Source organism: Neomonachus schauinslandi, chromosome 5, assembly GCF_002201575.2.
Source record: "Neomonachus schauinslandi chromosome 5, ASM220157v2, whole genome shotgun sequence".
Lineage (NCBI taxonomy): Eukaryota > Metazoa > Chordata > Mammalia > Carnivora > Phocidae > Neomonachus > Neomonachus schauinslandi.
Genome location: NC_058407.1, coordinates 173,661,080 through 173,683,238, shown reverse-complemented (window position 1 = coordinate 173,683,238; position 22,159 = coordinate 173,661,080). Strand labels below are relative to the sequence as shown.

General features: G+C 44.1%; 1 protein-coding gene across 1 annotated transcript in view; it reads left to right on the top strand.

Annotated features, from left to right (window-relative positions):
* The window catches only part of SDK1 (sidekick cell adhesion molecule 1), a 522,185-nt gene that overhangs the window by 11,641 nt on the left and 488,385 nt on the right, over positions 1-22,159 (top strand). Inside the window, exons 3-4 of the mRNA XM_044915291.1 lie at positions 845-951; positions 3,057-3,204. Coding sequence (XP_044771226.1) covers positions 845-951; positions 3,057-3,204 — 255 coding nt within the window. The remainder of the gene's footprint in view (positions 1-844; positions 952-3,056; positions 3,205-22,159) is intronic.

The following is a 22,159-nucleotide window of genomic DNA, read 5'->3' as shown; positions in this document are numbered from 1 at the left end:
GTTATAAATCATACTTGCTTATGGATTTCAAAACATCCTAAGTTATAAAACTAATAGTAAACCCTAAAGCAGGGCTTTTATGGGATCTGTATCTTCTAACTACCTTTTTTTCTTCTGTAAAATGTTACTGAAGTTTTTAGAAAGGCATTGATTTGAAGGATGTGATTACTTACAGTCACAGCAGTGGAAAATACCAATGAAATCACCTTTCAGTTACCCAGAATGTTTTTAAAGTTATGTCAGGCCATATGCAGAGAAGGAAGCGAGGGAAGTGTATGAATTGTGTTGGGGGTTCTACAACAGTGAGTGCAGAGGGCATTTGTCACCGGGTCGTTGCTGTCTTTGCCTCGATGACACCTGTATCTCATCCTGAAAGTGTTGTTGGAATTTTTAGGGAGAGTAACATGACACATTATGTAAAGATTGTTGCCAGTTCTAGAAATAACTTTTAGAGATTCTAAGAGAGAGAATTGTAAACACTTCTTGTTGAAATGTCTAGTTTAAGTGTAATGACCTATAGCTATTTTACATTTGTCATTTTTTCAACTAGTTGTGAGTGTTCTCTTTTCCATGCATGGCAGTGTGCCTGGCGCCAGGGGTAGAGTGATGAGCAAGGCAGGTCTAGAACCTAGCTTCATGTACTACTGAAAGCCTCACTGGGGAGACAGACATCGATTATGTAATCTCACAGATAAATTGCAGTTGGGGTGAGCATGTTGACAGAGAAGAATTACATAGACATTAGTTTACCAAAAATAAAATATTTGTTGAGCACTTGTGAAATGAGATGCCAGAGCTGCTCCTAGATATAGAAGCATTAACACTTCTTTTTGGTATTTGGCAGGTATATTATCCCGTCTTTACAGAGGCTGGATGCTGGGTTTTACCGCTGTGTGGTGCGAAACCGGATGGGAGCTCTCTTGCAGAGAAGATCAGAAGTTCACGTCGCATGTATGTGTGCATTGGAAAAGTCTCCAGTGATGAATAACAGAAACAAAATGTCTGTGGGGAATGCTGATCAGAATCACTTTTAACCATTGTAGGAATTGAGATTCTGTCTTGGATTCTCTTTGGAATCCAACCTTTGCTAAAGGTTTTGGGAGATAACTAAATAGCCAGTGGGGCTGGTCTGATGGTGGTGACAGGGTTAATGAGGTAAATGCCAGTCCTGGCCACTCAGTAGTCAGGGCCTCTGTCAGGCCCTGTGGAAGACAGAAAACAAAATTTAACAAGATGCCTTCTCTTTTATGATTAGCTGCTCTTAGCATTTATGATACTCAGGTTCAAATGTTTTTAAAGTAAAAAATTAAACCCAGTTAGGAAAAATTTTGTCAGTTCCTAATTACTTCTTTCCAGTGATTTGTTTAGAAATCCTTTAGCTACACAATAAAAACTAGGTGGATAGTAATGTCCTAGATGGGCTTACTGTTAGTTACTTGATGAGTTCTCTGTGGGGCAGACCCATTTTGGAGTAAAAGTAACTGGAGGAGATATCAGAACGCAGAGTTTGCCTTTGATGTCGTTTTTAGCAGGAATTGGGGAGACCAGCTGGCTGACGTAAAGCATTTAATACTTTTGTAGTCCAAAATCTGTGAAGGGTCAAGTCCATCTAAAATGGCCTATCTGCTTTATTACGTTTTGAATTTACTACCAAAATGTCTCTTCATTTAAAAGAAAGCAGAAGGTGTTTATGAAGCTTTAAGTTACTAGGTTATGACAGATTTGAGAGAATTCCAGAGAGCTCTTAAATTGGGCTGTCACCCAGCGATGACAGTGTTTTATTTGTTTTTTTGACCACGGGTAAGGCCTATAGTTTTCAGCATTACTATATCAAACAGAATAATTGCTCATTACTCTACTATTCTTTAATTACTAGTGACTGAGTGAGGTGCTGATCCTGTACATGTTTAGTTATGTTTTTAATTAGGAAAGCTTAACTTTTCTGAATTGTGGTGAACTCACTCAGCTAAATCTTTCTGCGGAATAATTGAGAACTTCTATTCAATGGAATAATTGAAAACATAATAAATACAAAGTTCAGATCAATACCCCAAACATATTTGAATAAGTTAACAGCTTGGAATTTATTATAATATATTAAATTCTATTACGTAATATTAAATTTGGGGCTTTTTTTGGGTTAATTATTTATACACTTGTTTCTGTCATTTATCTCTGGCTCTTAGATGTTTTCTTCTCTCTCTTTTCTCCTTCTTTTTGATGATAAGTTTCAACAAGTTTGAAAATAACCGTGACTGCTTTCCTAATCTGTTTCATTAGTTTGTTTCATCTCTTTATTAGAGTATTAAATGCTGCTTATTACATAGGAAATAATTTTCTTTGAATAAAAAATCCATTGATAATGGGGATTTTCTGTGACTATTCCAAATGTTTATACACAGAGAGACGACCATAGTATATATACCACGTGAGTGTATACACATGTATCTGTATCTAAGCATGACGTAGACATTTTTCAGAAGTTTCAAATGTTACTAATTTAAAAATTGGCCTCTTATACCTACACTCTAATGACTGGGTTTTTTTTCTGTGACGTCCATTTTTTAAAAAATGCCGTTAACCCGTAGCACAGGGACTGGCACAAAGCCTGCTTGCCCCAAATTAAAAAAAAACGAACAGCGCAATGGCAGCTGCCTGGGTGGAACTAGCCTGAGAGACTGGGGAGCCGGGGGTAGCTGACGGTGCTCCGTTAGTCTCTGTGGTGGTGGGATGCTTTCCCACGGTTTATTCCAATATTAAAATCAGTTGCAAACATTTCATTGTACTGTTGCAGCGACACAAAGACCATGAAGTTCTGCTGATTAATGAATTTCATGGGCACTTTGGAGGCACACGGCTCTGCCTCATGCTTCACTTCCCCGCCAGATCTGTACTCACCAGCATTACTGCTCAGTCTCTCTTGTCTTACTGCTAAAGTATAGCAACGTCGCTGACTTTGTTGTAATATATAGGTATTTCCATCTTTGGCTCTCCCCCCTGCCCCCCGCAAAAAAAAGAGTTTTCTGGAACTTAAAGGGTCTGATTTTTCTCTGCAGATATGGGAAATTTCATGGATACAGACCAGAGGAAAATGGTGTCTCAAGGACATGCAGCAGTCCTCAACTTACTGCCCATCACCAGCTGCCCGAGGCCACAAGTGACTTGGTTCAGAGAAGGGCACAAGATCATTCCCAGCAACAGAATGTAAGTTGCTCCAAACTTTAAAACACAACTCATTACACTTGTTGGCACCACTGACATATTATTTAATGAATTCCACTGTGTCAGTTAAGCTTTGAAAAGAATAATAAGAATAACAACCTGGTCTGGTAGTCCTCCACCAGTCCTTACTAAGCAGCTTTTTGGAAGACTTGGCTTGGAAATGTTTAAGCAGTTTAAAGAAATCATCTTGTAATGTTACCCTTTGATAAGCGGCATGCGCAGAGTAAAGCATCCTTACTTGGTTGTTAAGGTCTGTTTTTTCCCCTCTTGAATGTACTTTTTGAGACGTCATTGTCACCCCTGAGCTGTGTTTAGCTCCAAGGACTAATTTAAGGGGTGCTGGTATTTACTTACAGTGCTGTGGGGTTTCCCCCTTTTCACTGAGCCGTGTTTGATGCTGCTCTCTCCGACGATAAAACAGTAATGACGGCTTACTTCTCTTTACCCTTGTCCCCTGCCGGGACAGTTCTAGTCTCTCCGTCTAATTAGTGGTTCGCCCATCTATTGCAGAAGAGTTGCTTTGTGATTAGTTAAGCATTATTTCAAGGTGTTCCTGCCTTGGTATTTATCTAATGCCAAACGGATTTTTTGCATTTAGAGCTTTAAGTGATTAAAAAGAACATTGGGTATATGTTTCATAACTGGGCATTTTGCAGTATAATTTAAAGATAATATACCAAATATAAACATTTCAGGAATGAACATTTCTGAAAAAACCATGAAATGCTTATAAGCTTGGGCTAAAAGTCAAATCCTTATGCCGTCAGATGGTTGCACTCATAGAAAAATTCATGAGAAGAAAATGCTTTTGTTTTGTTGTGTTTTTCCAAAAAGGATATATGTATATAAGATAATTTGCTAAATAGGTTTGAAATATAACTCTGAAAGTCACTGTAAGGTGTAAACTTGCTTTCTCCCCTACCTGCCCATCCATGGGGTCCCTTCTCTAAGCCAGGTATCATGACTCTTCTGCCTAGGCATCTGAACCTGCTTGGCCCCAGACTGTTCTTAACCTTATCTAACAAATGTTTCTATTCTTGTTATTGGAATAGGACAAATATTGAAGTGTATAAAGGCCATATTTAAAAATTTCAGTAAAAATACTAATTTCCATAGAAAATGGGATAACTGCTTTCCTTTTTAATTTTTTAAGAGTTGCTGGGGTGTCCACATTTATATTGATTCCAGTGACACCAAATGCCTCTCGAGATTGGTGAAACAAAGAACAGGGGTCAATTTTTCATTCTTTTAGAAGACTGTTAGGCTGAACAAAAGGCAGCTGAGGTGGACTCCTGTGAAATATTCTGGAAGGTTCTAGCATTGAGCACAGTGTGGCTGGGCCAATTGGGGATGAATGCTAGGGAAGGGTGGGTGCTAGGGAGGGTGGGTAAATTGAACTAAGCTTCCTCTCCAACATCAGAGCTTCTAATTAATGTCAATGGGAGCATAATCCGTGGGGGAAGGATTAGTTTAACTCAGCAGCAAGCAGCTGTATAGCAACTCACTTGTTGACTTGCGGTCTAGCCATATTCTCGAGGCTGCATTTATTCAAGAAGTATGAAAGGAGATAGAATGAAATAACAGCTCTTAATTGTATAAGCTTTTCTTTTTTTACTTGCAGATTCTTGCTAAAGACTGTTTAATTCCTGGTGAGCTACTAATGTAAAGATGCTAAGTAGGCTTTAACTTAGTGTCCTATCAAACAAATGGTCTGTGAAGCTATTGATGAATCTCCAATCTCAATAGAATGATATGCCGGTAATCTTTTTTTTAAGATGAGATGAGATGAGGCTGGTTATGGATATTTCCACATTTGCAGGCCTTTTGTTTCATATTTTCCACCTCATCATCACCCCCATATTTATTAAGTACCTGCTGTGCAAGATGTCATAAATCAGTGCATGTGTGGTTTTCTTGATAAGTTTATACATCATTCAAAGATACATTGCTTTATACTTCTAAGAAACTTTGGCTTTGGATAGGAGTTGGGAGGGCATTTCTGCATGGCCCCTGCCCAGACGGTTGGCAGACAAAAGTCAGATGGCATTAGCTCTGTTCGGCACCACCAGAGGTGTCATTTAAAAACTGAAACGTTTGGCTCAAAGTGTTTCACTCATACTGAAACAGGTCAAGCTTCTATACCTGCTGTAAGCTGGTTATCTGAGGTCAGTTCCCTAACACAGCTGGGGAGATGGTCCTTAGCCATGGGGAGGAGGAGCCTCATCTCGCCAGCCCCACCTCCTTAGTATTTGTTTTTAAAGATTTTATTATTTAAGAGAGAGAGAGCACGGGGAGAGGAGCAGAGGAAGAGGGACAAGCAGACTCCGTGCTGAGTCCCGAGCCCTACGGGAGGCTTGATCTCAGTACCCTGAGATCATGACCTGAGCTGAAACTAAGAGTCAGACACGTCATGACTGAGCCACCCAGGCACCTCACCACCTCCTCCCCGCCCCCTGTGACCTTCAGAATGTGAGCTTTTGGCTCATAATTAAATGATTTTTTTTTTCATTTTCAAGGGAAACAATAATTCTAATCTTTCCTAACTTGAAAAGTTAGTTGAATAGCCTGTTAATAATTTTAACAGCAGCTGTTATTTATTAAGTACCTACTTTAAACACATCTTCCCTGATACTCATAGTTGCCTTCCGAAGAAGTGTAATTAGTTGTGCTTCTAGAGATCAGACTGAGGATTGGAGATGTTAACCAGCCCACCCGAGGACACACAGCTGACCAGTGCTGGAGCTGGGGGTCCACCCCAGGCCTGTCTGGCTCCGAGTGTCATGCTGTCTTTTGCATCACACTAATCCTTCTTTTCACTTTATTTTGCCAAACCTTCTTGGTGCTTTTGATTTATTTTTCCATATACTTCTTATATTCCTATTTCTCCCTTTTTAGAACACCAGCCCTCGGTTTGAAATGCTACAGGTTGCCGAGAGCCACAGGCACACACAGACGCGTGCTCCCACATGGCCCTGAGTGTGCCTGCCAGTGTGTCTTCTATCCACTGTATTGGGTCTGTGAGGCCCTAACCTCAGAAATCTTTGACAAAAGCGAAGGCAGACATGTTTTTCTGACTAAGGCATGGGCTTTATGAAATTCAGAGGCTTGGTGGGAGATGGGGTGGAAATGACGTGGGTATGGCACCTGGGGGGCGGCAAGAGGTAGAGGGCATTGCCATGTGCAGACCCAGCACCTGTCACTGGCAGCCTCTTTGTTCTTGAGCCACATGCTTTTGAAGGAGGAGGCTTACGTTGTGTGGCGAAAGGAGCAGCAAAAATCCGTCACCGTCCCAGAAGAGTAGCTGAAGTGAATGTCCCTGTGGTGGATGTGAGCTGCCTCACATTCACATCAGAATGAGGCTAAATGAAAAGCCCACAAAGTTCTGACTGCAGTTTGGGCTCCCCCGCTTTCACTAAGTACTTAGGGCGTCCCACATACAAGGGCACTGTTCCAGGCACCGAATATGCAGCAGGAAACGAAAGCAAGTCCTTGTCCTCGGGAAGCCTGTCTCCAGAGGGCATGCCAGCTGGTGATAGGAGTGAGGAGAGAATGAAGCAGGGGACCGAGAGGGGAATGCAGGGGTCAGGTGGGTTGCTGTTTCAGATGTGGAATCAGAGAAGGCCTCTTGATAATGCCCTCTTTGAGCAGAGGCTTGAATGAATCAGGGGAGGAGGCCTGGGGGTAAATCTGTGAGAAGAGCGTCCGAGGTAGGAGAAAGGCCCGTGTGTTGGAGGGGCAGCTAGGCTGGACCGGGGGAGACGGCTGGGGATGAGGTTCCTGAGCTGGCTGGGCCTGATTCCTAGATGCCGGTTACTTAGCCAGAGTGAGGACTTTGGCATTTGCTCTGAGGATCGGAGCAGAGCAGCAGCATGATCTCCCTTGTGATTCTTGTGTTAGGAGTTCTGTAAAGAATGGACGCAGGGCAGCAGAATCCCAAATGAGGAGGCCCGTTAGGGGTTTGCTGCAGTAGTTCAGGTGACTCAGACTGAGCGGTTTGGTTTGGGGAGGGGTGGTAGGAAGTGTCAGATACTGATATATTCTGAACATGGAATGAATAGGATTTCCTGCTGGATTAGATGTGGGGTATGAGAGAAGGAGAGAAGCCATGGAAGACTCTAAGAATTTTGGCCTTTGCAACTGATAGGATGGACTTAAAATTTCCTGAACAGGAGAGATGATTTGCGGGCAAAGCAAGTTTTGTCTATATTTGGGGGGGGGTGGATTTTGTACACGTTTGAGGTGTGTAGTAGATGGTCAAGAGGATCCAGTCATGAGATAATTATTTACATCAGACTCATGGTCAGCAAAGAGGTCTAGGCTAAACTTGGGGGTTGTTGGTGTGTTTGTGATTTTTAAAGCTCTTTAATGCTCCGTATAAAATACCTAAGTCAGTAAGTGAAGCCCAAAGAGTTCCATCATATCAGTTGAGACGCTCTTGGTCACAGAGGATGACTCTGGCTGAGCTAAAAGACCATGCACTGGAGTACTTAGAGAACTACAGAACCAAGCCAGGAGAAGGACCGGGAGAGGGTGGGCACGGGGTGGGGGTGGGCTACCGGGACTGTGCTCGAGGCCGAGGAGCAGGGAGGGAGTCAGCACTTTAATGGCTTCTCAGGGATGTGAGGTCCTAACTCCTGGAACTTGTGACTGTGTCACGTAGTGGGCAGAGGGGGAGGAAGGCTGCAGAAGCAGCAGGGGACTCGTAAGCTGGGAAGGTGGGACAAAGGAGGAAAGGTGAAGTCTTATTCTGGCACAGTTGTGTTCAGTGCCAGTGCCCCTGACTGGCCTGTGCCCGCCGCCGGCAATGCTCACTCTTCTTGCCTTCAGACATGAGCAGATGAGGGTCCCGACCCTCATGGCATGTGTAGGTCTTTTCCTCCAGTAGTTTCAGCGTCCTCCGGGTATTGGCCATCAAAAACATCCTTGTTCTGAGAACTCTGTCTTGCGTAGCAGATACACACTCCTGGAATGGCTGAGTGCTTGAAGAAATGTGAAGAAAAGCTATGTAATGTTTGTAAACTTCCTCACCAAAGGAGGTGGGGGAGCATAACAAACCTTGAGAAAAAATGCTATTGATGAAGGAGAAATATATCTTAGGAAAGGCAAACAATACTTTGAAAGAAATGAGAATAAGTTATACTCAGAATTTTTGAATAGGTAATTATAGGTTTTATTGATCTAAGAAGGTGAAAAAAAAATGCGTGTTTATTTTTCTGATTCACTGAATCCAAACAGTTTGCTGTCTTTGCATATCAAAGATGAGGATAGCCTTGTCTTATATTGTCTAATTTGATAATAAAATTGTTCTGTGTTATTTTGGTTTTGATATATGCTCTTTGTTTCCTTTTATGTCTCAGAATGTGAAATGTGAATGTTGATGTCATGCAATATTTCTCTCACCTCCAGGAGGTAATATATGTCGGCACTTATCAGATTAGGACGCAAAAACTTGTTTTGTGCGGTGCCATTCTCTTGCTTAATTGCAGGTTCTTATGCTCAGACTGCATGCGGCAGCCTACCTGACGGGAATATGGAAGCACAGTGTACTTGCATGTGTTTGCCGGGGAATGCAAAGTTTATAGATTAAATATTTCAACCTCCAGTCAGCTTTTTGCAGGATGACTTGCCAGGAAAGATGTGAATTGTGAAGTATGGGCAGTAAACAACATCCCAGGTGACATGGAATCAGCCTGACTTGGAATTGTCCATGCTTAAATACTTGAATGTCCATTAACTTACTACCATTTCATTTCAATCGCTTCAAGAAAGATTTGTTTAAATTAGCACTTGTAGTGGAAGTCACAACTTAATGCTTGAATGAAGTAGATCTGGTTGTAATAATATTTTTATAATTAACTGGGCTTTCAAAATAATATGCTTTTAAATTTTTTACATTTTATAGGCATTTTGTGAATGTTCATAGAGTATGTCTATACATGTGAATGAGCCATATTTGGTGTAAGTGAAAAAGACTAGGAGATGTGGGCTCCGGACCTGCTTCCATCATTAATTCTGACTTTGGGCAAATTACTTACTCTGCTTTGCTTCCATTTTCCCATGTCAAGATGGGGAAGGTGAGCTAAATGGCCACTGAAGTCCTTTCTGGTGTTCACATTCAGCGATGCTCGCGGAAGGGCAGGCCAGTTCTGCCTCTCCCTCTCTGTCTTCCTTCATGCATTCAATAGATATTTACTGAGCACTCATTTTGTGCCAGGCACTGTTCTAGCTGCCAGGGGTGGAAAGGGGAATGAGGCATTGAAGGTCCTGCCATCAGTGAGCTATGGCCTCATGTGGAAACAGGCTAATAAACAGGGTACTCTCAGGGAACAAGCACCATGAGGGAATGCGCAGGGACGGGAGAGCTGAGCGGGAGAGGGAGGGAGCTGGCCGCTGCTCTGCACTGGGGGGCCCAGGACAGCCTCTCCCGGCAGGCGGTCTTGTAGCAACCATGTCACTGAGTTAGAATTTACATACAACACGAACAGATTTTCAGCACACAAATTGATGAATTCTAGCAAATATGTGACAAATGTCAGCCCCTTCCCAGTCAGGTTCCCTGGTGCAGTTAGTACTCCTATGCCCCCTGCCTCCAGCCCTGCCCATTAATCTAATATTACTGTAGGAGAGTTTGTCTATTCCAGAATTTCTTACAAATGGGATCATAGAATATGAAATCTTTTGTGTCTGGCTTATTTCATTCAAGATAAATTCTGTGATATTCTCAAGGTGATGTTTAGTAACAGTAATTATTAATATTTCTGAGTGCCGGCATTGTTTTAAGTGTTTTCCGTGTAATGATTCATGAGCTCCTCCCAGACGCCCAGTGAGTCAGCCTGTTATTATCCCCGCTTTACCGATGGCAGCTAAGGTGGGGAGAGGGCAGCAGCTGGTCAGGGTCCTAGCCCACGCTTCCCCTGCTGTGCTGACTGCTTTCTCAGCTTCTGTCTGCACGGGGCTGGAGGACAAGTGTTCTTGGCAGAGGGGCAAATACTTGCAAACCCAGGAAAGAGCTGCTTGTATTTGCTCAGCTGGAGGGGCTGTTGTGCGGTTAGGGTGTGGAAAAGAGGCAGAGAGAGTGCAGAGGGAAGAGGCTGGGAGGGACACGGGACCTGGAGGCATCTGAGTCTGCAAAGGAATCTGGATTTATTCCATATACAGTAGGAAGTCTTTGCGGGAGTTTGTGTTGTTTTGGAAAATGTTTTGAGATTCTGGTAAAATACATGTTGCATAAAATTAACATCTTCACCACGGTTCAGTGTACAGTTCCGTGGCGCTAAGTGCATTCCCATTGCTGTGCAGCCGTCCCTACCATCCATGTCCAGAACGCTTTCTTGTTCCCACACTGAGGCTCTGTCCCCGCTAAGTAATAACTCCCCACTGGGCCCTCCCTGCCCCGGCACCCTCCCGTCTGCTTTCTGTCCCTGATTTTGACTCTTCCAGGGTCCTTCATGCAAGTGGAACCATACAGTATTTGTCCTTTTTCCTCATTTTAAATTAAACTTTGTATTTCGAGTTGATAGTGTATTCAAATAGAGTTGTAAGAAATAATACAAGGAGAGCCCATATGCCCTTTAACCAGTTTCCCCAAATGGTGAGATCTTGCCACACTGTCGCACCCATATCACAGCCAGGATATTGACATTGACACGGCAAAACACAACACATTCCATCCCCAGAGGGTCCCCTGGGTCCCGTTTATAGCCACGCCCCTTTCCTCCAGCTCTCATACCCACCCTAAACCCTGGACATCACTGATCTGGTCTCCATTTCTGTAATTGCATCACTTAGAGAACGTTATGTAAATGGAATCATGCAGTTTGTTTTAGGGTTGCTTTCTTCACTCTTCATGATTCTCTGATTCATTCAGGTCATCGCCTGCATTGGTGGTTGGTTCCTTCTCATTGTGTAGTGTTCTGTGTATGGACATACCACAGCCTGTGTAGCTGGTGGTGAAGGACATTTGGGTTGTATCCAGTTTTCCACCATTGTGAATAAAGCTGCTATAAACATTTGTGTATAGGTTTTTGTATAAACAGAAGTCTTTGTTTTTCTGGGATGAATGCCCAGGGATGCAGGTGCTGGGCAACATGGTAGTTGCACGTTTAGATTTTGCAAGGAAACGCCCAGCTGTTTTCCAGAGTGGCTGTACTATGTTATGCTCCCCCAGCAGTGCCTGAGCGATCCCATTTCTCAGCCCCTTCTCTCGCACTTCCTGCTCGCACTGTCTTTTGATGTAGCGATCCTGATAGGTGTGTAGTTATAACTCATGGTGTTTTTAATTTGCATTTCCCTAATGACTAATGATGTTGAATGTCGTTTCATGTGTTGACTTTAAAAGGAACCAAATAGGAAAAAACTAAACTTCTTGAAGTGAAAAATACTTATCTAAAAAGTCAATTGAATCAGCGAAAGAGCAGACAGTATGCAGCTAAAGTGGAAAATACTGTCCTGGTGGGTGTGAGGAAGAAAACTCAGAATAAAGCACAGAGATAAAAAAGATGGAAAATTTGGAAGACAGGCTAAGAGATAAAGAGGATAGAATAATCACTCGAGCTCTAAGAAGAGGAAGGGAAGCATGGAGGGAATGGGTGGAGATAATGTTCAGAGATAATTGTCACAGTATTTCCTAAAATGATGGATCCTTAGAGTCAAAAGGCAGATTAAGCTCCAAGTAGGATAAATGAAAATATATCCAAATCTAGACATATTATAGTCTCACCATCGAACTTCAAAGACAAAGAAGAAATCTTATCAGCAACCATACGTGTAATTCAGGTTGCCTCAAAGGCACGGTCGTTAGCTCTCTGTAGACAGCAATAGTAGAGAAGATAATGGCCCTAATAGCTTCAGAATTCCAAGGGATGTAAGTGTAATCATGGAAGTCTGTAGCCTGCTAAACTAGTGTCCAAACTGAGGGAGACACGAGGGTATTTTCAGACAAGACTGGGGACTATTTTTCTGAGAGCTCCCTGAGAGACCCACAAGCAGTGGGCTCGAGGACAAAGGACACGGAGTCTAGAAAGGAAGTAGAATGTCAGGAATGTTGGTCTTTGTTTGGGAATCTGAGAATGGGTGTATGTGGGGGAGCGGGAGCGGACCAGCAGAGAGGTTTGCCACACCACCCCAGCTGGACTGTCCAGCGACACGTAGCTTCAGGCAGCCTCTATGAAGTCATCCTGTGAGTCTGGCACAGCTGCAATGCTGGGGCCAGCGGGGTCCTGCCCTCCTTTGTGCTCTCCTCTCTCCCTTCTCCCTGCTTGCCAGCGACCTTGCCCACCGGGAGCAGGCCCACAGAGACGCTGCTGCCGAGACTGTTCCCCAGGAGAACTGGGCTGTGATGTGAGGGATTTGAGATGAGACTTCAGAATGGAACTTTCGTGGGGGTTGGCAAGGCCGAGGGGGTGACCCTGCCTGTGGGGCTGAGATGGCACAGGAGAAAGTATCCGCAGAGGTGAGAGGGTTGGGCACCAAGGGCACAGCAGGGGGTGGTCAGCCACCTGGGATGACAGCAGGAGGAGGGGTCCTCATGACGGAGTTTTGAGTAGTGTTGTTGTTGGGGTCCGGATCCAAAGGCCAAGAAAGAATTCTTGAGACGTCTTTGGTGCAAAAAAGTGATTTTATTAAAGCACGGGGACAGGACCGGTGGGCAGAAAGAGCTGCTGCCCTGGGGTTGTGAGGAGTGGCCGATTATATACTTGGGAGTTGGGGGAGGTAAGGGAAAAGGGAGGTGTCCAAAGGGACTTTGATATGCTAAAGAAGACTCTTCTTTTTATTTTTTTTACTTTATTTTTTAAATTTTTTAAAAAAGATTTTATTTATTTATTTGACAGAGGCACAGCGAGAGAGGGAACACAAGCAGGGGGAGTGGGAGAGGGAGAAGCAGGCCTCGATATATCGAGGGAGCCTGATGCAGGACTCGATCCCAGGACCCTGGGATCATGACCTGAGCCAAAGGCAGTCACTTAACCGACTGAGCCACCCAGGCGTCCCTCTTTCTTTTTTTTAAGATTTTATTCATTTATTTGACAGAGAGAGTGAGCAGCACTGACCTGCAGCAGGGAGGGGCAGAGGCAGAGGGAGAAGCAGCGCCCCTCAAGAAGACTTTTGGGCTACTGGAGGCCTTGCTATTGTCAAGCTAAGGTGGTTTTTCGCTCTAGCAAAGTATTGACATTAAGACAGTTGGGAGTTTGCTCAGGAGTGTTATGCTCTGCCTGCCTCAAGTATTTGTCAGTGAGCTGCAGGTTATAAGGACATTTAATTTTGTCTTCATTTCTTTCTGCCTATGTTTCCCACATCACTAGGGAGATGCAGAGCCGGGAGATTTCCTTCTGCAGCAGATGGTGGGAGTAAGTTGAAGCGCAGCAGGGGTACCGGAGAGTAAAGGGAGCTCTGACTCCCTCACAGGGGCTCTGGGAAGCCGCTCTGGGTGGTTCCTCCAACATACGGCACTTTGGAATCCCTCCGCTATAGACAGAAAATTTGTGTCTCCCTCGGCTCCCCCAGTTCACTTGTTGGAATTCTAATGCCTAGTGTAATGGCGTTAGGAGGTGGGGTCTTTAGAAGGTGCTTAGGTCATGAGGGTGGAACCCTCATGGCAGGGACCTTCGAGAACTCCCTCCCCACTTCCGTCATGCAAGGACTCGGCCAGAAGCTGTCCACAAACAAAGAAGAGGCTCACACCAGACACCCAATCTGTCAGTGCCTTGAGCTTGGATTTCCAGCCTCTAGAATTGTGAGAGAAATGTTCCTGTGTATGAGCTGCCCCATTTGTGGTATTTATAGCAGCCCAATGGATGAAGACACCCACCTAGGAGGTGTCTATCCTGGGACAGATCACATAACCTCCCAGTGCCTCTCCTGTACTTGGGAGCAGGGAGATTGGTCTCTTTCTCCTGAGTTGTCCTGAGATTTAACAAGAAATAATAAGAAGTAATTTACGAACTAATGTTTGAGGAAGTGAAAGCTGATACATGCTATATGTCACCCCTGCCCCGACGATGTCCTCATGCTTCCTTAAAGATGTCCTGTGTAGATGTGGCTCTGGGTGTAGCAGTGTGTAGATGTCTGGGGATGTAGTACTAGCTGGGAGGGAGGGACCCAGGGGTAGAGAATGTGCTGGGGTACCACTCTGCCCCAGTCTGTCTTTGCTCCCGTACATGTCCTACAGGCTTTTCCAAGTGCTGGTTTCTGATACCTAGGAAGTTCCTGTTGTTGTTCTGACCACATCCAGGAGGAGCCCCATTGTCTGAGCTGATATGAGTGCAGGCAGATCAGTGTCCGCAGACATAGGGAAGAGAGAGAGAGGTGGGAAACACGACATTGCTTCAGTGAATGGCCTACAGAATGCTAAGTTTCTACCTTCCAGTGCTTCAAGCCAGACCTCACTGTGCACAGTGGGAGGAGAGCCAAGATTGCCTGAGTTCATGTTTCCTTTCAGATTGTTAGGCAATCTGACACTATTGGACGAAAGGTCACCCCTTAAACACCATTCCACCAGGTTCTGGGCTGTGGCTGGTGGTAGCCGACGCTGACGACGGGGCCTGCACGGTCAATGATGCGGGTGGACTTGATGAAGGTTGTTAGAGTGTCTTCTGTGTCGTCAGGTTTGTTGGGCGTGTGTGGGCAGCTTATACTGTCCTACTGCTTTGGGATAAGGCTACATCACAGCCAGAGAACTGTTCCTGAGCAAAGCGAATAGCCGAAGGGCAGGGGTGGGGAACTCAGAATTACTTGGTTCCATTTGAGTTGGCAGTGTAGTATTTAATGACAAGACTTTTATATTCTATGTACCAGTTTTTCATTTGAAAATAAAATACCACTTCATTTTACATGAGCAGATCTAGTGACAATAATGCATTTCTTTACAAATATTAGCCTATTACACATCTCAAGTCAGTTGCACATAATTGTATTTCACCAACTCTACATAATACTTTAATTAAAACTAGGATAATTAAAATACAGTTTTAATGAACAATAAATTCTGAAGTTGCCAAGCCTGGAATGTGTTATGTGAATCATACCTTGCTTTCTTTTTAGCTCCTAAATCGGTATCCATATTACATTTTGCAATGGCAAAGATCTGAGCAAGAGTCATTCTTTAAATGCCTCAAATAATATATTTCTTTGTGGCTGTCCTATATCTGTCTCCCTTGCATACAGTTGGTGGTTTGCTACTAGTTATAAACCATAGAAGCAAAGAAAAGTTGTTCTTTGTGTTTTTCCCCCAGTTTTATTGAGATATAATTAATATATAGCATTGTATTTGTTTTAGATGAACAGTGTAGTGATTTAATATATATATGTATTGCAGAATGATCACCACAGTAGATCTAATTAACATCCATCACCACAGAGAGTTACAACTTTTTTCTTCTGTTGAGAACTTTTAAGATTTACTTTCTTAACAACTTTCACATATACGATATAGTATTTTTTTTTAAGATTTTATTTATTTGAGAGAGAGAGTACAGAGAGTGAGAGGGAGAAGCAAACTCCCTGCTGAGCAGAGAGCCCGATGTGGGGCTTGATTCCGGGACCCCAGGATCATGACCTGAGCCAAAGGCAGACGCCTAACCGACTGAGCCACCCAGGTGCCCCCCCCCCTTTTTTTGAGAGAGAGAGAGAGCGAGCGAGTGAGTACGAGTGGGGATGAGGGGGAAGGGAAGGGAAAATCTCAAGCAGACTCCGTGCTTAGCATGGAGCCTGATGTGGGGCTCAAACTCACAACCCTGAGATCATGACCTGAGCCAAAATCAAGAGTCGAGTGCTCAACCAACCGAACTGCCCTGGCACCCCAAAATATTCTTAACTATAGTCACCTTGTACAGTATATACCCAGAACTTATTTATTTTATGACTGGAAGTTTATACCTTTTGGCCCCCTTCACCCCTTTTCCCCTGCCCCCATCTTTGACAACAACCGATCTGTTTTCTTTCTATGAATTCAGTTTTCTTAGATCCCGTGTATAAGTGAGATCATACTGTATTTGTCTTTTCCTGTCTCACTTATTTCGAGTAGCATAATGTACTCTAGGTTCATCCGTGTTGTCACAAGTGACAGGATTTCTTTCTTCATTAAGGTTGAATGATACTCTGTCATATATGCGTATGTATTGTGTGTGCAAGTATGCACCACATCTTCTTCATCCATTCGTCTGGCGAGGGACCCTTAGGCTGCTTCCATGTCTTGGCTGTTGTGAATGCTGCTGTTGTGAGCATGGGGTTGCAGAACTCTCTTTGAGACCATGATTTCATTTCCTTCAGATGTACACCTTGCAGTGGAATTGCTGGATCGTACACTAGTTATCCTGTTCATTTTTGGAAAACCTCCAACGTGCCTTCCACAGAGGCTGCACCAGTTGACATCCCCACCAGCAGTGCAGGAGGACTCCCTTTCTTCACCTCCCCTCCAACACCTGTTACTGCTTGTCTTTTTGATAATACCGCCCTAACAGGTGTGAGGTGAGAGCTCATTGCGGTTTTGATTTGCATTTCCCTGATGATGAGTGATGCTGAGCACCTTTTCATGTAACTGTTGGCCGTTTGAATATCTTCTTTGAAAAATGTGTGTTCAGCTCCTTTGCCTGTTTTTAATTGGGTTGTTTCTTTGTTTTTGAAGGCTTGGCAACTTAGCAAAGTGCTTGGCCATCCCAAATAGTGAACGTTTATTAGATGAATGGATAAGTATTTCCTGAATGAATAAATAGTAGTACTCAACTCATTCTGGGGAGATGGTGTGGGACAGTGTGCATTAAATTAAGACTCAGAAAACTAGGGTCCCAGTCTCAGCTCCATCACTTAGGAGCTGTGTGACCTTGGACAAGTCCTTTAACTATTCCCAGCAAGGGTAATAGAGTGGGTCATCTCAAATGGGGAGAGTAGTAGCTACCCTATCAAGCTCTTGGAATTACTATAGGGATCGTGTATTTGTTGGGTAAAATTATAGATGTGAAAACACTTTCTAACCTGTAATGTAGTGCTGTTGTTTTTTATCATTTCCACCTCTGCTCCGTATACTCCCCATACACATAAACATGAGTTAGTATTGAAAATCCACTATCAACTCATCTGGAACTGTGGATTTTTAGGTAGTTTTCGTAATGAATCTTCAGTCCTCTGTCAAGTGGCACCTGGTAGTACAGAATACAAGTTCTGCCTCCTCAGCTTCCCCCAGTTATAATGTCCTTGAGAAATTCAAGCAGGTCTTAATATTGGCTGGGTAATTGGGGAAGCATTGCTGCCGGTGCATCTAATGTATAGTTCATTACCCAGTCAGACGGTGTAAATGACTTTTATTAGCTTCTCTTTTGGATTATCAGTGCCACCGTACCGTCTCCCAAATAGAGGCCGCTTACTCACTCACTCGTCTGCTCATTTAACAAGTACCCAGCTGCGCTGGCATCATCCATGAAAGATACTCCTGAAACACCAGATTCCCTAGGAAGGAAATAAGCTTTGGACTCTGGCCAAGGGAATACCTCTACAGTTAATAAGTCAAGAAGACTTTGTAACACTGTTTCATTTCTAATCCAGACATAGGGCATGGTCCCTAAGGGTAGCTTCTGGTGATGCTCCAGGATGCGTATCATCTTGTATATCCAGGGAGAGCCAGTGGTCAGAGTGCAGTTCAGTTTATACGGGCACTTCGGGGGCTCTGTGTCATGGCAAGCCAGACCTCATCTGGTTTTGTCCCAGAGTCCTTAGGCAGAAATCTTGGCTACCAAAGTGAAGTTCTCTCACACAATAGAGGAAGGAAAGGAGCACTACAAAGGAAGGGGTGTGGTTAGAGTGCAGGGAAAGTCACATGCTTTGTGTCTTCCTCATGGTGTGTGTGCACTCCAGGGCCAGGACTGCGAGGAGGCTGTGTGTGACATGCAGAGATTGAGGCACTGGGGGCACAGGGAGGGTCAGGAAAGACAAACAGATGAGTGGTGGGCCAGCTCAGCTTGGCAGAAGGTGCTGTCATGGTTGGCAGCATGTGTCCACAGGTGGGAAGAGAAGCATTTCCAGGGATGGGCCGGGGTTGGGGGCCTGCAGAGTCCTTGAGGTCACGTTTTCGAAGGGGATCAAGGAGCATGAACTGTGAGTTGAAGACCCCACACAGATGAAGAGTGGGTGAGGAACAGGATAGGCTTTAGAAAGCACATGGTATTTAAGTAAGAAGGGCTGACTGTGAGAACCAGCTGTATTCTGTAATCATTTTCTGACTCTGGGCAGACCTAACTTAATAACTGAGGGACTCAGCTTCATCACATGTGACGTGGGGTAAAAGCAATCCTGTGAATGTCCAACGTGAAACACAATGCTGGTTTGTCGGCTGGGGCTCTGACGAGCCCTGGAAGGGGCCGGCTGGCCTTAGGATGAAGCTCCTAGCAGCAGGGTAAGTGACGTGCAGACAGTGCAGATGCTGTGGAGGGTCGTGCATTTCCTCATCTTTCCGCAAGACTGCTCTAAATCTTCATGGCATTCGAGTAAAGGAAGCAGAGGAAATCTTATCACACCAATTTTGTGGATGACTGCATGGGGGAAGAAAGTGGCTATGTGGTTTAAGGTCAAATACTGTGTTAGTGATAGAGCCAGGGATGGAGTTCAGCACCTGAATGATGCCTTTCTGGTCGTTTTTGTGAATGTTTATGACAGAGTTGACCTCAGCTTGCCCATATGGGATTTGATATGGCAAAAGGGGTCCTGGCCTGGGCATTTGGAACCCCGTCTTCGGCCCCATGATCCTGCAGGTAGTCTGGTGCCCAGTGGCAAGTCTGCAGCTTCTGAAGCCTCCTTTTCTTCCTCAGTAAAATACAGGTGATAATAAAACTGACCTCACAGCACTTTTATTTTTGTTTGTGATAATCAAGCATGGTAACAGATAGAAGAGCCTATTGTATATTACGAAGTGTTCTGTCTGTGTGACCTGGACTCATTTTCTCACGAGGGCTCGTTCCTCGGTGTAATCAGATCTGACCAGAGCCTACTTAGATTGAATTGCTCAAGCATTTGCATCCAGGGGACAGTTCCTAATGTCAAAGCTGTCACTCATCCGCTCGGCCTGTCTACCAGTCAGCAGGTGTGAGGCTGTGGGGATAAAGAGATCAATAACACAATCCTGGCTCTGAAGGGCTCACAATCTAGTGAGGGGATTGTAGCTGCTGCTTCATAGTTCATCCTGCATAGCTTCTTTGTTTTCTTAAATAATAGCTTTATTGAGCTGTAATTCACCTATCATAAATTCTTTTTAAAGAATACACCTTTTTAAAGTGTATAGTTCAGTGGTCTTTAGTATATTCAGAGTTGTGCAATCATCCCCACTCTCGAACAGACCATTTCCACCACCCCAGGAGAGAACCCCAGAACCCTAGCATCCCCGCCCCTGCCGCTCCCCGCAGGCCCTGGCGCCGGTCAGTCTACTATCTATCCCTGTGCATTTGTCTGTTCTGGACATTTCATATAAAAGGAGTCATATACTGTGTGGCCTTCTGGTACTTCGTGGTCTTTTTTCAATTGATTTTTTTTTCTTTTTTTCTCCCCCTCTCTTACTGATCATCATTAAATATTTCAATGGATCTTTTTTTGGTACCTTTCCTGAGCTAAATTCTACCTAGGTAAAGAAAAGATGTCCTTCATTTCTTTAACAAACATTTGTCCAGTGTCTCCTTTGTGTTGGGCACTCTGGCAGGCGCTCATATGATGTCACACAGGTCCCTGCTCTCACAGGATTTACAGCAGTAAGGGGAAGCAGACAAAAAAAGTAGGCAAATGAACAAACACATAAAGAGAATTGGGCGATGAGGAAAGCCTATCCCAGAATATAACATTTAGAACAAAATTTAAAGAAAGGAAAGAAGCCAGCAATGTGAAGAAATGGGGCTGGACATTCTGGGTACAGCATTGCCAAGAAACTGAAGTGGAAAAGAGCCCAGTGGGGATGTAAGACCTGAAAGGAAGCTGGCATGGTCATCATGCTTTGGGAGGGGATGTAGACCCAGATGAGGTCAGCAAGGCCTGGTTATGCATTCATGGCAAAGGGTTGGGGCTTTATTTTTTAAAAGATTTTTGTTTATTAGAGAGAGAGTGAGAGAGAGCACAGAGGGGTGAGGGGCAGAGGGAGAAGCAGACACCCTGCTGAGCAGGGATCCCGATGTGGGACTTGATCCCAGGACTCTGGGATCATGACCTGAGCTGAAGGCAGACGCTTAACCTACTGAGCCACCCAGGTGCCCCAGATGGTTGGGGTTTTATTCCAAGTGTGGTGGAAAGACATGAAGAATGGATAGTAAGGGGCAAGAGTAGAACCAGAATACTTTGGAAGCTCTTGCAAACATCTTGACAAGAGGAGCTTACATAGCCTGAATTAAGATGGGAAAGAGGAAATGGGGAAAAGTTGGCAAATTAAAGTAATAGGTTAAAGCAGAATCAATAGTTATGGTATGAAAAAATAATAAAAAAGTAAGGATAACTGAGAAGTAGAATCAATAGGATTTAGAATGGGGTTGGTGCATAGGGGAGTCAGGCTTCTTGTTTCTGATTTGAGTCCTTGGGTAGATATCTACTGAAGTAATGACAACTGGGTAAGGATGGGTCTGGGACATGTTGAGTTTGAGATGCTTGTGAAAAATCTTGGTGGAGAGATCAATGAGATGTTTGGGTGTACACGAGTCTGGAGCTCCAGCGGGGGATCTGGGCTGGGGATATGAAATCGGGAGCCATCCATATGTGGGTAGTGCATGTGGGGCATTTAAAACCACAGGGGTGGATGAGTCTTTCTAGGGAGAGAGATTTTAGATTTTAGATTTTGCTGAAGAACTCCAACATTTAGCGGAGGATCGAGAAATAAGATGCCCATGAGAGGAAAGAGACTGCTGGAAAGGGAGGGGCAACCAGGAGCACTGGACGTCGTGGAACCGCCAAGAGAACATTTCACCTGATTCCAGCCCACACGTGGCCTTGAAGACTACAGAAACAAGGGAAGAGGAAGAAGAGATCAGCAAAGCACAGGAGGGAGAGGTAGTGACGAAGAGCCTGGGGCAAGCCCTTTGCTCTGTAGCTTTCACCACCTTTTTGGTAAAACTGGCACATAATGGACTCAGCTGTGCTGCCTGGCTGGGAGAAGATCCAGTTTCACTCTCTGCCATAGCCACAGATTAGGAGGCCCTCTGGAAAAAACGTGTTGTGGACAGATTAGAAAGTTGGGGATCAAACAACCATAACAGCACTAGTTCCTGCTTCACCCAGGATGATTTTTCTTTGTGGTTTTGTGCTTGGTCTTTATCACCACTGACGGAATTGCACTGTTTTACCTTAGAAGGCTACAAATGGGGAGAAATCCTTAGAACTCATTCATCTTTGAGAGCGTGAGCCTTTCCTTCTTCAGTCTAGACGTGCCCGTTCGTTATTAGACAAGGTAAATTACTATATCCAAGAGATAAATTTTGTCCTTCAGTCATATGAGCAATGTGCATATTGTACTTTTATAATCCGAGTCTGTAGTTTAACGCATGAAGCAGTTCTGTGAATGACTTGTGCTGAGTCATTTCGGGTATTTAGAAATTACCTACACGAAGTCTACCTGTGCTCACAGTCTTTTTTACACGTACCTTTCGTCCAGTAAAATCGCTGTTCAGCCATTAGTGCTTACTCTGGAGATCCAGGTTACCATTTACCTATGCTTTGTGGAGCTTAGTGTTCTGTCTGAAACCTGCGTCATGCCAAGTTCTTTGAATAACTAATTTGCTGTCAATAATTTTGTCAAGCTTTTCTTATTCTCAAACTTGATATGGACAAAGAAATCATAATATGGCTTGAAGCTGCTATCTGTGGGTTAATATTCTTGAACTACATTTAGTTAAAATTAAGAATTTTGTCTGTGGAAACGAATGTGCAGCAGTACTTGTGTTAATGAAAGTTGGAGAGAGGCGAGAAGCCGGCAGCCCGCCGCTGG